Source organism: Terrapene carolina, unplaced genomic scaffold (genome assembly GCF_002925995.2).
Source record: "Terrapene carolina triunguis isolate 2854851 unplaced genomic scaffold, T_m_triunguis-2.0 Scaffold58, whole genome shotgun sequence".
In the NCBI taxonomy this organism is placed as follows: domain Eukaryota; kingdom Metazoa; phylum Chordata; order Testudines; family Emydidae; genus Terrapene; species Terrapene triunguis.
This window is the reverse complement of record NW_020664409.1, coordinates 32311207-32327661: the sequence shown is the minus strand read 5'-3', so window position 1 is coordinate 32327661 and position 16455 is coordinate 32311207. Positions and strand designations below refer to the sequence as shown.

The 16455-nt window shown below is 41.1% G+C and overlaps 1 protein-coding gene across 1 annotated transcript in view; it reads left to right on the top strand.

Moving 5' to 3' along the window:
• The window catches only part of SMCHD1 (structural maintenance of chromosomes flexible hinge domain containing 1), a 179689-nt gene that overhangs the window by 68390 nt on the left and 94844 nt on the right, over positions 1 to 16455 (top strand). The window contains exons 20-23 of the mRNA XM_026659416.1: positions 3941 to 4085; positions 4291 to 4387; positions 10889 to 10961; positions 15552 to 15691. Coding sequence (XP_026515201.1) covers positions 3941 to 4085; positions 4291 to 4387; positions 10889 to 10961; positions 15552 to 15691 — 455 coding nt within the window. The remainder of the gene's footprint in view (positions 1 to 3940; positions 4086 to 4290; positions 4388 to 10888; positions 10962 to 15551; positions 15692 to 16455) is intronic.

Here is a 16455-nt window from a genome sequence, read left to right as displayed (position 1 = left end):
ATAATGGGTTTTGCTGTAAATAAAATGTTAGAATATCTTCCATTCTTTTAGAAATAAACCTATACCCTAAAGCCCCCCCCCGAAAAGAAAAATGACAGCATTCCACAAAAAGGATGTATCATAACATATCTGCTGCGGATCCCCAAGCTACAAGAAAAAAGAAAATTTAAAGTTGCTTAACTTAATTGTTTATGCTGCTGCTTTCCTGAATGATGGAGACGCTGCTATCTCTATTTTAGCATATGGTACAAAATGGTGGGAAGGAGACTTGGTTGGTATCTGAACAAAAATTCATGGCTCTGCCCTCTTTGGGGAGCAGCGATATGTGACTTTCCAAGAAATCAATAAGTTAGCATTCTTCCTGATAAACAGCAAAGTTGGGTCAAAACACCAGCAGTTTTCCGAACTAGAATTTTCTTGGAAAAGATCAAGTAGATTTTGTTTTTAAGTCTGGATACAGTAGAAGCAGTTCCAGCAAGTATTCTGTTCAACAATGTAGAGATAGGGTAACCTTTATTCTCCCCCATCCCTTTTTAGGTTTGTCATTCTCTTGCTACATCACATGTAAAATGAGTTAGTAAACTGTCTGAGGCAGGGACCTTGCCTTTGCAGAAAAACAAGTCCCTTGCACACTTCTGGGCACTGTAAAGAATAATACGTTGGCGGCTCCAAAGCATGGTACTCAGAAGCATCAGGGTGTCGCCCCAATGAGCTCACCTACACCGCCTAACGACGCCAGGAGCTCAGGCTCCGAGGCACTGTACCGCCCCCTAAGGAGAAAGACAAACATTGCACTACCTGCCAGTGAGTGGAACCAAATAAAGTATTGCTCCTGGGTGCGGCGAAGCTCCCATCTATAGCGCGCTCCACGCATGCACAACTGTTGATACTGACAACTTACCACTGACACTCCCCTGTGGTACCGAGTGAGCCAATAGTACCGCAATAGTTCCAGTACCCTAGAGTATCATAGTCGCGGAAGAACCCCAATCATCAGCACACAGTACAAGGGCCCAGGTAATGAGCAGATCATGGCAATCAGAATTGCCCTCGGCTCAGGGCCGTGTATTACCAATACCCAGTCAGTGCTACCCTTACCCATTGACGAGTCTGACAGCAGAAGAATGTCATTTCCCTGGCCTCTCACCATGACCTGTTGTCACAGTACAGAGGACCTAGCCTCCTTGGGCACCCCCACCACCCAGGCCCTTCCCTCCCCATTGGCCACATTGGGATCCTTGGGCAATGTACAGATCCTACATCTTGTGGGCATATAGTGTCTCTCAGAGAGAGTCTGCCAGACGATCTTCTACAGCTTCACTGTCCTGAGCCCTTGAACCAGAGGAGGAAACTTTTGAAGAACAGGAGGAAAGGCTTGAAGGGGAAGCTATCTCTCTGTTGAAACAGATCTTTAATGGCCCACAGCTGAGCAGATTGTTACCGGTACCAGTGAAAATTCGGATTCAATTTGCTCAACACACAGCAGTTTATTGGAGAAAGAATTACACAAGCAGTAAAAAGTTACATAATACGTCTTCCTAATAAGCCTCAATTCCCCAAGCATAAACCTTCGGTAACTATGTTGGCCATACACAGTATCCTGATTGGCAAACAAAGCAGGTATAGCTACCAATCCTAAATGGAGACTTCTCTTCTCTTTGTACTTGGTCTGTCAAATGTCCTCCAAAGCAGGGTCTTGATTACCCTGAGGCCCTCTGGTTCAAAAGTCCTACAAAAGTCTCTCGTAGCAGGGTTTTGGCTACCCTGAGACCCTCTGTCTTACAGTGTCATGAATCTCTTCAGATATTAATTGAGGAGCTAACTAACTAACTTATGATGTTCTTAGCATTTATACCCTCTGTTCTCAAAGGAGTCACATTTCCTCAAAATATGCCCTGTGGGTGTTCCATTACTGATTTTTTCTAATTAATATTTTAGAAGGGATTGCAAAACAGACAGAGACCAAAGATCAGTTGACATTTACCCTCTCATCAATCATTCACATGAGCTCTCAGTGTGATGCCATCCAAAAGGTTCATTTTGAACCAAGCTCACTGATCGCATGTTTTTGTGTTTTCTTTACTTGGTGAGCTGGCCACTGACTGATATGATCAAAGTTCCAAGTTGAAACACACACACGGATAGAGTCTCAACCATTCAAGCGCAGTCGATACAGCCACTTGCTCAGTCTCCACGGCAGTGGTAATGAGGTGGGCTTCTTGGATACATCTTTCTGGTGTTGCCCAAATTGCTGCAGATGACAGTGGAAGATCTCCCATTTGAAGGGCCCAAGCTCTTCACGGAGAAGATGGGATCCTCTCCCCACACCTTAAAGGATTCCTGGGCCATATTACACTTCCTGAGAATCTACTCAGCGGAACAGAAGAGAAGATACAGCTCTCAGCCACAGCACAGGTCACGACCTCCTCAATACCCACCATCTCAGCTCTATTATGTGCTGGAGCGTAAGAGGTCCAGTGTTCAAAAATGGAAGCAGTCAGCTTCGATCCATGACCTCTCAGTCTCTTATAAGTATTTTTGATGGGTCAAGGGCCCGAGCAACTATACCTTGCAGCATCAGCTGCCATCTACACATGCCCCTTCAGAAGTTGCCTGGCCCTCTTGTACAGCAGTTGGGAGAATATTACCTCCGACAGATAAGTCTTGGAGATTATTTCAAAGGGTTACACCTTTCAATTCATGTCCAGCCCCCATTCCCACTCTCCTTCCCCATCCCTCTTCAGGGACCCTTGTCACAAGAATCAACTATGCCAGGAAATAGATCGTTTGTTATGCCTAGGGGCCACAGCACCGGTCCTGGCTCATCTCAGGGGCAAGGGATTTTACTCCAGTTATTTCCTGATCCCCAAGGCGAAGGGAGGTTGGAGGCCCATTCTAGATCTAAGGGCATTAAACAAATGCGTGAAGGCTCAGAAGTTCTAGATGGTCATGCTAGCAGCCATTATTCCAGCTATTGAGCCAGGAGATTAGTTTTTGGCCCTCAACCTCAAGATGCCTACTTCCACATCTCAATACGACCGTCACACAGGAGATTTCTACGGTTTATCTTCAGGCAGGACCATTATCAGTACAGGGTGCAGATGAGAGGCCGAATGTCCTCGTTACTGCTCCAAGGCTGGCCTGGGAAAACATTCCATGGGAGAAGCCCTCATCCTCTAATGGGACAGGGACCTCTTGTATGCCTTTCTCCCATTTTCTCTTCTATCCAAGGTCCTGCTGAAAATTCGACGGGACAAAGCAACTTATTCTAAGATAGTTAGCTCCCCAGTAGACTTCATTCCAAGTTACAGAGGTCTCTGTTTCTACTCCTGTGTAGAGTCCATGGCAAAGATTTTTAGAAGTGACCAGTGATTTTTGGGTGCTTTGACTTTTTCGAGCGATTTTCTCAAAACGTGGTAAAGGAGAGAGGGTTATTTTCAAAGGATGAGAATGCTCAAAATTTTTTTAAAAAATCAGGACGCATTAAGTGGCTCAAGTTGGGAACAACTGGATAACAAAAATGTTTATCCTTGCATGTAAACTGAATTTCGTTTATGTAAATCCGAAGAATATGTAAATTGTTTAATTTTACAAAGCTGTCCACTGTCCCATTGGATTTTGTTGAGACATTTCACAGTGCTCTGAAGTTGCAGACATGTTTTATATAAGTTCTTACACCTATATGTTTACATTTTAAACAATTACTCCTAAATCCATACAGACTGAAGGAGGAGAGACTGGGAGGTTCTGATCTATCACTGCTGCCAAAAATCTCAGTTTATTGTCTACTAGCCTGTTAGGATGGGACCCTACCTCCCCCCCCCCCATCTATTTGCCTGTTAGGGTGGGAGCTTAGGTGTCTGTACTGATGCCTTAGTTAAAAGAAATATAATGTGTAGTTACAGATAAAATTACCTACATTAACTTTTTTGTCTCTTAGAGGGGAAACCAGAAAAATTTTCAGTGAGTCTTTTGGATCCTCCATTTCGAGTTGGAGTACCTTTTAATATTCCTTTGGACTTGCAGGATGAATTTGGTCATCCCACACAGCTGGCAACTGATATTGAGCCAATTCTTGAAGCTAGGTAATTAAACATATCGAATTTTTATTCTCCGTTTTTTGTAACTCTTTTAAACACTATTGTTCTTTAATTTTACAAGGTGTTGGACTAGGTATTTTTAATGTAAATTGACACCTCCTGTTGCTTCCAAGCGTTCTTACATCTTGATTATATTTTGGGTGAGAATTAAAATGCTTTTCTTTAAATTAATTTTAATTTATTTTTGTAGTGGTTTGACTTTACAATATGAAGAAATAAGTAAAGGAACAAACTGCGTCATTAAGGGTGTCACTGCTAAAGGCCACGTAAACAACTACCTGGGCAAGGTAAGCTGAGTTATTTAAATGTGGGCAGTATATTAAAACTGCTCACTGCTTTATATGTAAAATGCATTTTAGTGTTCCGTTGTCTTTTATCTGTTCTTATTAGAAGTATGGGGAATAAGCAGGAATAACTCTAAATGCTAGTAAATAAATACAACTATGACATAGTTGGCATCACAGAGACTTGGTGGGATAATGTGCATGACTGGAATATTGGTATAGAACGGTACAGCTTGCTCAGGAAGGACAGCTGGGGAAAAAAAAGGAGGAGATGTTGCCTTCTATATTAGAAATGTATACACTTGGACTGAGATTGAGATGGAAATAGGAGACAGACTTGTTGAAAGTCTCTGGGTAAGGATAAAAGGGGTAAAAAAATAAAGGTGATGTTATCACAGAATATTCAAGGAGCTGACTGAGGAGATATCTGAGCCATTAGCAATTATCTTTGAAAAGTCATAGAAGACTGGAGCAACTCCAGAAAACTGGAAAAGGGCAAATATAGTGCCCATCTATAAAAAGGGAAATAAGGACACCCCGGGGAATTACAGATCAGTCAGCTTAACTTCTGTACCCGGAAAGATAATGGAGCAAATAATTAAGCAATCAATTTGCAAACATCTAGATGATAAGGCGATGACAAATCCATACTGAATTTTACTTAAGAACAAATTGTGTCAAACCAACCTAATAGCTTTCTTTGACAGGGTAACGTGCCTTGTGGATGGGGGGGGGAAGCGGTAGACGTGGTATATCTTGACTTTAGTAAAACTTTGGATACTGTCTTGCATGACCTTCTCATAACCAAACTAGGGAAATGCAATCTAGATGGTGCTACTATAAGGTGGGTGCATAACTGGTTAGAATATCGTTCCCAGAGAGTAGTTATTAGTGGTTCACAGTCCTGCTGGAAGGACATTACGAGTAAGGTCCCGCAGCCAGGGAACAGTTCTGGGTCCGGTTCTGTTCTATATCTTCTTCAATGATTTTGATAATGGCATAGAGAGTACACTTATAGAGTTTGTGGACGATATCAAGCTGGGAGGAGTTGCAAGTGCTTTGGAGGATAGGATTATAATTCCAAATGATCTGGACAAACTGGATAAATGATCTAAAGTATATAGGATGAAATTCAATAAGGACAAATGCAAAGTACTCCTTAGGAAGGAACAATCAGTTGCACACATACAAAATGGGAAATGACAGCCGAGGAAGGAGTACTGCAGAAAGGGATCGGGGGCGGGGGGGGGAGAGGTCATAGTGGACCACAAGCTAAATATGAGTCAACAGTGTAACACTGTTGCAAAAAAAGTGAACATCATTCTGGGATGTATTGGCAGGAGTGTTGTAAACAAGACATGAGAAATAATTCTTCTGCTCTACTCCGTGCTGATTAGGCCTCAACTGGAGTATTGTGTCCAGTTCTGGGTGCCACATTTCAGGAAAGATGTGGACAAATTGGAGAAAGTCCAGAGAAGAGCGACAAAAATGATTAAGTGTCTAGAAAACATGACCTATGAGGGAAGATTAAACAAACCCAATCTTTTCAGTCTGGAAAAGAGAAGACTGAGAGGTGACATAACAGTTTTCAAGTACATAAAAGGTTTTTATAAGGAGGAAGGAGAAAAATTGTTGTTCTTAATCTCTGAGGATAGGACAAAAAGCAATGGGCTTAAATTGCAGCAAGGGTTGGACATTAAGAAAAACTTCCTAACTGTCAGGGTGGTTAAGCACTAATGCTTAGGGAGGTTGTGGAATCTCCATCATCGGAGTTTTTAAGAGCAGGTTAGACAAACACATGTCAGGGATAGTCTAGTTAATACTTAGTCCTGCCATGAGTGCAGGGGACTGGACTAGATGACCTCTCGAGGTCCCTTCCAGTCCTATGATTCTATGATTAATTGACTTGGATACAGCATCTCTTACAACAAACATACATGTTTCTTGGATTGTCCTAAATGTAAATGCAATCTGTGGGGACAAAATCAGAAAGGCTAAGGCACAAAATGGAGGATGGGTGAGGTCCCAGAGGACTGGAAAAGGGCAAATATAGTACCTATCTTGAAAAAGAGGAGCAAAGAGGACCTGGGAATTTAGCCAGGTCAGCTTATCTTCAATATCTGAAAAGATAGTGGAACAAATTATTAAACAATCAATTTGTAAGCACCTAAAGGGCAATAGGGTGATAAGGAATAGACCGCATGGATTTGTCAAGAAGAAATAATGCCAGACCAACCTAATTTCCTTTGACAGGGGTTACTGGTCTAGTGGATGACATATCAGTAGGTGTGATATATCTTTTTTTTTTTTTTTTTTAAAGTAAGGTTTAGTTTAGTTTGCAGATGACACCAAGCTGGGAGGGTTTGCAAGCTTTTTGGAATTAGAATTAGAATTGAAAAAGACCTTAAGAAATTGGAGAATTAGTCTGAAATCAACAAGATAAAATTCAATAACGATAAGAACAAAGTCTTTTGGTTAGGAAGGAAAAATCAAATGCACACATACAAAATGGGGACTAACTAGTTGGGAGGTAGTACTGCTGGAAAGGATCTAGGGGATATAGTTGATCGCAAATTGAATGAGAGTCAATGTGATGCTGTTGCAAAAAAGGGCTAATATCATTGAGGTGTATTAATAGCAGTTAGACACAGGAGATAGTTCTCTTGCTCTATAATGTACTGGTGAGGCCTCAGCTGGAATACTATGTCCAGTCCTTGGCACCACACTTTAGAAAAGATTGGAGAGATTCCAGAGGAGAACAAAAAATTATAAAAGGTTTAGAAAACCTGACCCATGAGGAAAGGTTAAAAAACTGGGCATGTTTATTCTTGAGAAAAGAAGACTGAACGGACACCTGATAAGTCTTCAAATATGTGAAAGTCTGTTATAAAGAGGATGGTGATAAATTGTTCTCTCTGTCCACTGAAGGTGGGAAAAAGAAGTAATGGGCTTAATCTCTAGCAAGGGAGATACAGGTTAGATATTAAGAAAAACTTACTAACTGAAAGGTTAGTTAAGGTTTGGAATAGGTTTCCAAGGGAGGTTGTGGTATCTTCATCATTAGAGGGTTTTTTAAATCATGTTAGACAAACATCTGTCAGGGATGGTCTTGATTTACTTGGTTCTATCTCAATGCAGGGGGATGGACTTGGTGACTTCTTGAGGTCCCTTCCAGCCCCACTTTTCTATGATTCTGTGACCCTACCCTGTAATTATAGTGGCACAGGAGCGCAATTATAGTTAACATTGCATCATGACGTCTGTTTAAAGGTCAACTTTTCTAAGACCGCTAAAATTGACGTGCTTATTTGGATATCTTTGAAAATTAGTAAGCCTCAGAAAGGTACAGGGTAGGGTTAGTGAACCAAATTTGGAGTCATTTGAGCATGGGATTCCAGAGATATAAACCCTGGGGGGGAAATAGCCATTTTTTAAAAAAGTTCCAAGTATCTCCCCTCCCCAAAAGCTAAGATCAAACTATTGATGTGATGGTGATCAAAATGGTCTCAAGCCATCAAGTTTTGCCCAAGATAGTGCATGGCACCCACTAAATCTTTGGAGGACCCAAAATAAGAATGGTAATTAAGAAAATGTATGTTTTTACACTGTGCATATACCAGTACAGAAAAAATGGGTGGAGGGTTTCCATTCCTGTCATTTTATATGCTCTAAAGCTAGGCTCTTGTAAGTGGTCTAAAATATGAATGGTTAATTGGATTGTTTTGAAATTTGGTGTGCTTGATTGAGGGGGGGGGGGTCTGAGTTTGCATCAGTGATCCAAATTTGAGGTCATTTGACCAACAGATTTCTGAATTCCAAGCCCTCAGAAGAAAATTTCCTTTTGCTGCCTTGTACTGTTAAACTGAGAGGTACTAATGATTGGATGAATTGCACCTCGGATTGCTGGATTGCTTGCCCTTCAATTAACATAACTAAGAATAAATTAATCACAAGCCCCCACCTAAAACAAAAGGAATTTCTGAAAGAGGCTATGTCTACATTATAAGCACTAGAGCAGCACAGCTGCAGCTGTAGTGCTTATAGTGTAGACACTTGCTACAGTGACGGAAGGGGTTTTCCATTGCTGTAGTTAATCCGCCGCCTCAGGAGACAGTAACTAGGTCAATGGAAGGATTCTTCTGTTGACTAGTGGTGTCTATACTGGGGCTTACGTCGGCTTTACCACTTCTCTTGGGTGTGAATTTTTTATATCCCTGAGTGATCTAGCTAGGTTGATCTAAGTTTTAGGTGTAAACCAGGCCTGAATGGCAGGAGGTTGCTACCGTTCGTGAGGCACGGGTGGCAATTTTATTTTGAGGGTAATGTAATCAGTCTTTGGCAGTGGGGGTTAAATTAAACATGTGAATGCTTCCTGGAAGAGGAGGAGTATTAGGAGGCAGAGAGGTGGATGAATAGGAGGAGAGGGGAGGGGGATAAATGGGGATAAGTAGTAGAAGAGAGCAGGAGAGATTCTGGGCTGAGATGAGGGAGGCCTGTTCTGGCAGTGCACCCGAACCACCTCCTTTCCTCCAACCCCCCCTTTCACGTTTAATAGTGTTAGATCTAGTCCTGTGGGTGAGAGTGAATGGGCTGTAAAAGAGGTGAAGAGCTTGTATGTTTCAGCACCTGTGGGATTGTCAGGGTAAAAGATGTGTGTCAATGGTCATACTGGGGCATTGTTGAAAGAGGGTAGAGTCAAAGTTGCATGGGCAACATTAACTTGTGCATTTTCTGGTTTTCAGAAGTTTTAAGTTTTGCTCAACTCAGTGTTCTGCAGGGGGACAACATACCACCAACCAACCATAACTCTATATTAACATAGTTTTTTGCCATTGAATACATGTTATTGTTGACCGCTTTTATATTGCTGTCCACAACTGCTGTAGATTCTGAGGAATATTATATAATACTTTTTTGCACTGAATTATAATATATATTATATTTCATATGGTCAGAACTTAAAATATTATTATTTGAGGCTATGTAAAGTTTCTCTTATTTGGTCAGTGTGGTATTAGTGAGTGTGTAAACTCCTATGAGTAAATTTTTAAAAAAATTGTTTAAAAACCATATGAGTTGCTGCTTATGCTGAATACATGAATGCTAACATTATACATAAGTTTTTTAGAACTTTTCTTGTTACTCATAATATGTCTGCTCTAAATATTATTGCCATAGACTGGTATATGGTTTCCTGCAGCTAGAAGTTTAAATAACAGAATTCATATGTTTAGCCATTCATCATCATCGTTCCATACAAAAACCTAAATTTAAAGGCTTTCTGGGAGTTATTAAGGGAAAGTGAAGGACTTAAATTAAGTAATGTCAAAGTTATAGTTGGCCTTGTAACTTTAACTTGGCCCCCTTTTTTGTTTGCCTTCTTTAGAGCATGTAAATGTTCTGCAGGACTCATTCATTGTGCAGAAAGAATAGTGCAGTGAATGAGACTATTCTTAAATATTTTTATCCCACCTGTTCAGTGAGTGTACTCCTGATTCTTTCACTGCACATCATCCATTCTGTCCTCTGCAGAATTACATGTGCTGCTAGGCTGGTGTAAATTAAAATTTATTCCAGATCTACACCTTCACAAATGCAGATAATTGATCGAGCTGGGTATTTATATGGCCTCCATCACCAGAGTTTGTGAGGACTTTGATCAGAGTGTTTACCTGTCATCTATTTTTTTCTGCCTTTTGCAGTATTGTTTGCATTTATTTTCATGAGTCATTTTTGGAGCTTTAGTTTCCCAGATTTGACATCTCTGGGGCGGAAGAAAGAGAAATGCAATCAACCACTTGCAACTATGTCTACTCAGTTTGTTTTGTAACTATTTTATTACATACTCTTGCAAATTTGTATACAAATAAACATTTTCAAGTAGTTACAAAATATGAGGCACCCAAGGACTGCAGTGCTCCCTGTTGGATTTAATTCCTAGAAGTTTGGGCTTATGGGAGTTCTTGAACTGGGAGCCTGGGCTTAGTGATTGTTAGTGATATATCTTCAAATCAACACTTACAGATTATTATATAACTAGAGTTGCCTACATTTTTATTAGCTGTCCAGACTGGTATTCACTCTCCCTCACTTCTTGGTGTCTTGTTTCAAGCAGATAGAGAGCGATGGAGATAAGGTCTGCATATCTCTTCTTTAACCCCACCCCACCCCACCCCCACCCCCCAAAAAAACTAACTTTTTTTTAAAAAGCTCATGCGTGCATCTAGGCAGGCAACCACGAGTTATGTTAACTGCTTTTAAAATGTCTGGGTTCATGTTGGCTGATATTCAGCAACAGGAATAGAGCTCTCTGTAGGCAATAACATCAGAAAACTGATAATCTAGTTTGCAACTTAATACTGAAAATTTGTGTAAGCCTCTGGAATTTCACAAAAATATGCATGAAAGTCCAAAATACGTTTTTGTAGGTTATGAGAATTTATGTAAACAAATCTACGATCTGCTTTTGTTCAGCGTTAATCCTTACAATGTTCTTTTCAATAGAATTTCAATCTGAAGGTTATTCTTCCTGGTTTGAAAGAAGACTCTCAGATCTTGAAAATAAGATTACTGCCTGGTAAGTATTTTGAAATATTTGTGATGACATGTTGAAAAATATTCTAACACTTCTTTTTTTTGTAATAGTGTGCCTCCATTCAAGAAGACACAATACCTGATGAGATGTACATTTACCTCTACATAATTTATCATCTGTTATTGTCCATAATATGTAAGTCCAGGTACTGGGCTTTGTATATTATTACTAGCAAGTGAAGACTGGAAACTTAAAACAAACTTTATGATGCCATCCCCCTTTATATGGAAAACATTCGCTCAGCATTCCAGCTCTACCTGTTCTCTTAGCAGTTGGAAATCACCTGCTTGTCTGAGATACATTTTGTTTTATTTTGAATCCTTTTTTCTGATCACAAACTTTTTCTAACCAGGCACAATTATTTAGCATTTTTATTTATTTCCTCTTACTTCTGTGGAGCTTTTGGTTGCCCACTAGTCTCCATCTTCTTTGTTCCCTTTTTAGATGGGTCACTTTGTGAGCAAATTCTGGGTTTTTCATTCAAACTGTGAAATCTTGGCTGGGGGTGTATAGATATAGTGTCTCAAATTCAAAGTGTGCATCCTATGGTAGTTGCTGACTTTAGCATCATGCATTCCTCTCATGCCATTTAGTAGTCTGTAAGCAGTACCCTACCAGCTTTCTAAGTCCTGTTGTGGACACACTGGAACTGAACAAATTTAGGTCCCCTCTGTAAATGGAATTTTTTTGGCCTGAACAGCTAAGAGTTTCTCAGCGACAATGTGGGTGAGGTAATTTTTTTTTATTCTTCGAGTTGATGCGGTTGTGTATTCCATGTAGGTGTGCATCCACACACCATACCAGAGCCAGAGAACTTTGTCTAGCAGTACACATAGAGGCAGCGCTTGGGTCTTGCAGCCTTCTCCCCTCCCCTGCTGTACAAGTGTGATGCCACTATCAGTTTCTTCTCACTGCTCATGGCTGGAGTCGGAGCTGTGTGGTATTATTTCACCTCATGCTTTCTGTCTCAGTTACCTGAGACTTTTCTTGTATATCAGGGGTGGGCAAACTACTCTGGCCTGCAAGCTATTTTAAGCCGGCCCCCGCTCTGGTGCTCCGATTGGGGCGCTGGGTCGGGGGCCGGACCACGCGGCCTGGCCCAGCTCCAGCCAGGGCGCTGGGTTGGGGGCCAGACCACGTGGCTCGGGCCAGCTCCGGTGCTTCAGTCGGGGCGCAGAGTCGGGGCCGCACCATGCAGCTCCTGGAAGCTGCGGCATGGCCCCACTCTGGCTCCTACGTGCTCCAATGGGAGCTGCAGGGGTGGTGCCTGCAGATGGGGCAGTGTGCAGAGCTGCCTGGCCGCGCCTCCGCATAGGAGCCTGAGAAGGGATATGCCACTGCTTTCAGGAGCCACTTGAAGTAAGCGTCACTCGGAGCCTGCACCCCCTGAGCCACTCTCCACACCCCAACTCTCTGCGCCAGCCCTGATCCCCCTCCCGCTCTCCAAACCCCTCGATTCCAGCCCGGAGCACCCTCCTGCACCCCAAACTCCTCATCCCCAGCCCCACCCCAGAGCCCGCTCCCCCAGCCAGAAACTGCACCCCTTCCCGCACCCCTGCCCCAGCCCTGATCCCCCTCCCACCCTCCGAACCCCTCAGTCCCAGCCCAGAGCACCCTCCTACACTCCTCATCCCCAGCCCCACCCCAGAGCCTGCACCCCTTCCCACACCCCATCCCCAATTTTGTGAGCATTCATGGCCCGCTATACAATTTCTATTCCCCTATGTGGCCTTTGGACCAAAACGTTTGCCCACCCCTGTTGTGTATATAGTTGTAGTAGCTCAGACTGTGCCCTCTCTCCCCTCCACCACAGAGTGAGAGCTCATTCTGTGAGAACCCAGATGACATTGATTGTGTTTCTAAGTGATGTTCCCATTTTGGATATTTGTAAGGCTGCCACTTGACCCTATGTATGTATGTTAACAAATCACTGTGCCATTCTGCTGCATCCTGCTCAGATGCAAACTTTGGGAAGACAATCCCGCAGTCTGTGTTCAAACAGACTCTGAGCCCCAGCTACTGCAAGTACTACCTGAGAGTCATCTGCATGGAATACATGGCTGTATCTACTCGAAGAAGAAAACATGGTCACTTACTGTAACTTTTGTTCTTTGAGATGTGAAGCAGACATGTATTGCACAACCCATCCTCCGTCTCCTCTGACATTCGGTGCGAAGGAACTGATGGGGGTCGGGATGGCGCCACCCTTATACGGCCAGGAGAGGGCATAAGGCCGTAAGACGTGAGCACCCCCCTACAGGTACTGCTAGGGAAAGTTCTCTGGCTCTGGTGCACTGTGTGTGCACACATCTGCATGGAATACTCATCTGCATCACATCTTGAACAACAGTTACAGTAAGTAACACTGTTCTGTTGGTGAAAGAGACAAGCTTCTGAGCTCAATAGAGCGTCTCTTTACCTTGTCTTTGTCATATCCTGGGACCAACCTGGCTACAACAACATTGCAAATACCAATTTCTCAAGCAGTTCCACTTATACAGTATATGTAAGAGATTTACCATGGTGCCTTGTTCCGATGGTGCTGTTACTCCTTTTTGCACAGGCTTTTCCAGGTTAGGAAAATGTATGAGGTGTGTCAGGTCTGTCATGGGTTAACTACTCTTGGTCTTTGCCCTTTTGACCAACATCAGGTGTGCCAAGCCATTTTGGGGAAATTATTCTACGGTAGCCTTCCTTATAGTTAGACTAGCGGGTCCACCTGTAATTTCTATTTTATTCCATTACCTTTTTCTGGTCTGCAGACAGATGTAAACTCTCCCTTCTGAGAACGTGTATAATAGTCTAATTTGATCAGATTAGATAAAATGAAAGATATACTTCTGAATTTTCACCTCCTCCTATGTCAAAGATATTTGGACATTCTCTTTCTTCCTGCAAATACCAGACGCACTTGAGATTTGTCCATAGAATTGCAGGGCATGGTCACATACTTTGCACTGGAATCTGTCTTTGTCAGTGCAGTGACACTTCAGAGCAATTGATTCAGTGCAATCCTACCTTTTAAAGCTAATTTGGGGGCAATAGTGAGCAAAATCTTTTTCATTCTTTGCTTTTCTTAGGGGACTAAAGTTTCAGGGGGGGTTGCTTCCTGAGTAGAACTGTCTGTTCATCTCCTTCTCTCCATTTGTTCCTCCCCTTTGCTTTTTATGATGTAGAAGGCCATCCAGAATAAGCTGAAAGTACACTGGTGCTCCATGTGCAAGGAGACCACAACAACTACAGAAGAGCAACTCTGCTAAGATTGTTTCATGGGCCTGGGAACAATTGTAGGTCATGTCAATCCTGTGCTGAAGATCCTTAATTGCCACTTTAGGGCTTAATTAAAACTCTGCATCTGGTCTCTTAATGGCTATCCTTTTCATTTGACATTTTTAATCTTTAGGGTCCCATTCAGCCAAGGTAGGCAAACTTATTAACCGGTTCTTGCCGATGATGTTTTTCTACCATTTATTTTCCCAAAAGCTTGTTCTATACTCTGGTTTTCAAAAATAGATCAGCAAACTCTGTTTGTGTAAAGCTTTTTACTAGCAGAGATTTTAATTTAGTCTTCAAAAGTTGTCATGGTCTCTTTTCCTGCCCCCTACCCCACCCCACCCCACCCTTCCAAAATTGCTATCACTTTATAGGTCTTTTCCCACTTGTTGATAAAAATCAGTTTTAGATACTTGGGTTGTAAATGTATAGTTCCCAGCTCAGGTGGGATATCATAACTGAATACTTAGTTCCCTTTCCCTTTTTTAATTTTAATTAATCTCTATGATTCACCATAGTTGTTTTTATTGCATAGGGTAGAAATTAGAAGTTTTAAGTAACTAATAGACTAGAACAGAGATTCTTTGCAAAATATTTCTGAAAATTGACCAAAGTTATTTATTTAGTCTTTATTCATTCTCGAAGGACTTTGACATATACCTCTGGTCTTAAAGCTAATGAGTTAGTTTTCTTTAGGGACTCCACATTAATTTTTAGAATTAAGATTGACAACATATACAAATTATTTTACCTTTTAAGCTATTTTGAGAGCTCTCACTATGCCCTCCACATCACATCATTTTTTCTTTTTATTTCTTTTTCCTTATGTTTGTATACGAGTTATAAAGGTTGTAGATTACATGATTAGAATGCCTTTTAGCATGATTGATCAGATTTCTTTGTGGTTATCTACACCCTATAGCACATTTCATATGTTTGCCCTGCATCTCACGGGAAAGTCTAGGTTCAGTATCTTTATTGGTTTACTGGTCAACACTGATAGTATTGATGACTTGTAAAGATGTGTTTTATATATCTGGTGATCGCTATATGTCTATTTAAGCACATTCAGGAGAATAGTAAACAATGTACCTGCAAGGACAGAACCCCCTGCTTATTTCAATGCTAGTATTCTTCTGAGGAAAGATTCATGAACATGAATTGTGCTAGATTGTTTGTTACCAAAGGTACCGTGGCAGTTTATTTTCAAATTACGGTTGTTACACAGAGAAACTGAAGTCAGATAACCTGTAAAATTCTGAAGTGTAACCTCTACTCTAAAATTGGGTATGTTTACAGGCCCTCCTCGTCAATTGAAAGTGAAACCGGATTCTGAAATTCTAAAGATTGAAAATGGGACATCTTTCCCCTTTCAGGTTGAAGTGTTGGATGAAGCAGGAAATATAACAGCACAACCAAAACTGATAGTTCATTGTAAGGTAGGCTACATTTTATGTATACTAGCACAGGCTTCTGTTATGGCACTTACTTTAATAAAAAAGTGTGGAAAGGATCTATTTTGTTCCGTCAACCAAATGTAATATATTAGTAGTTTTCCAGATATCTTGAGATTTCATAGTAGTTGCAACTTCAGTGCCACCTCTACCACATAGTTCCTGACTAAATGTCAGAGGTACAAAGAGCTGACACATTAGTGATTAAAGAGATATTGGGATGAGGATATTTAATTACAGTATCAAGATACTTCAGGTCATGCTTTTGTGTGCGTATATATATATATATATATATATATAGAGAGAGAGAGAGAGAGAGAGAGGAACCCTGCTTACATTTATTTGGTCTAGGATTAGCTAATGCCTCAAGTGAACTCTTAATATAAGAAATAACAGACTATTATTTACAATATATTGTATGACAATAATTATTTTTAGTATTGGTTGTTTAACTGTCAGCAAACCACTGCAGAAGTTAATATTTTTTAACTCCTCTAACCCATTTAATGTATTTAGATTTCTCAGAAATAAGCTCACAGCAGGCAACTTTAAAATGTTTAACAAAAATGTTTGCACTTAGATTTTCATGTGTGTATTATTTATGCATGTTACAAACTTAACTTTAACATTTTTATTTTATGAATGAGTGGTAAGTGTTCTCTCAATTTTAGGGCATAAATCTAAACAAATCTTAAATTTTGAGTGGCATGAATCATTGTTTGGAAAAAAATAATTTAAGGCAAAATATT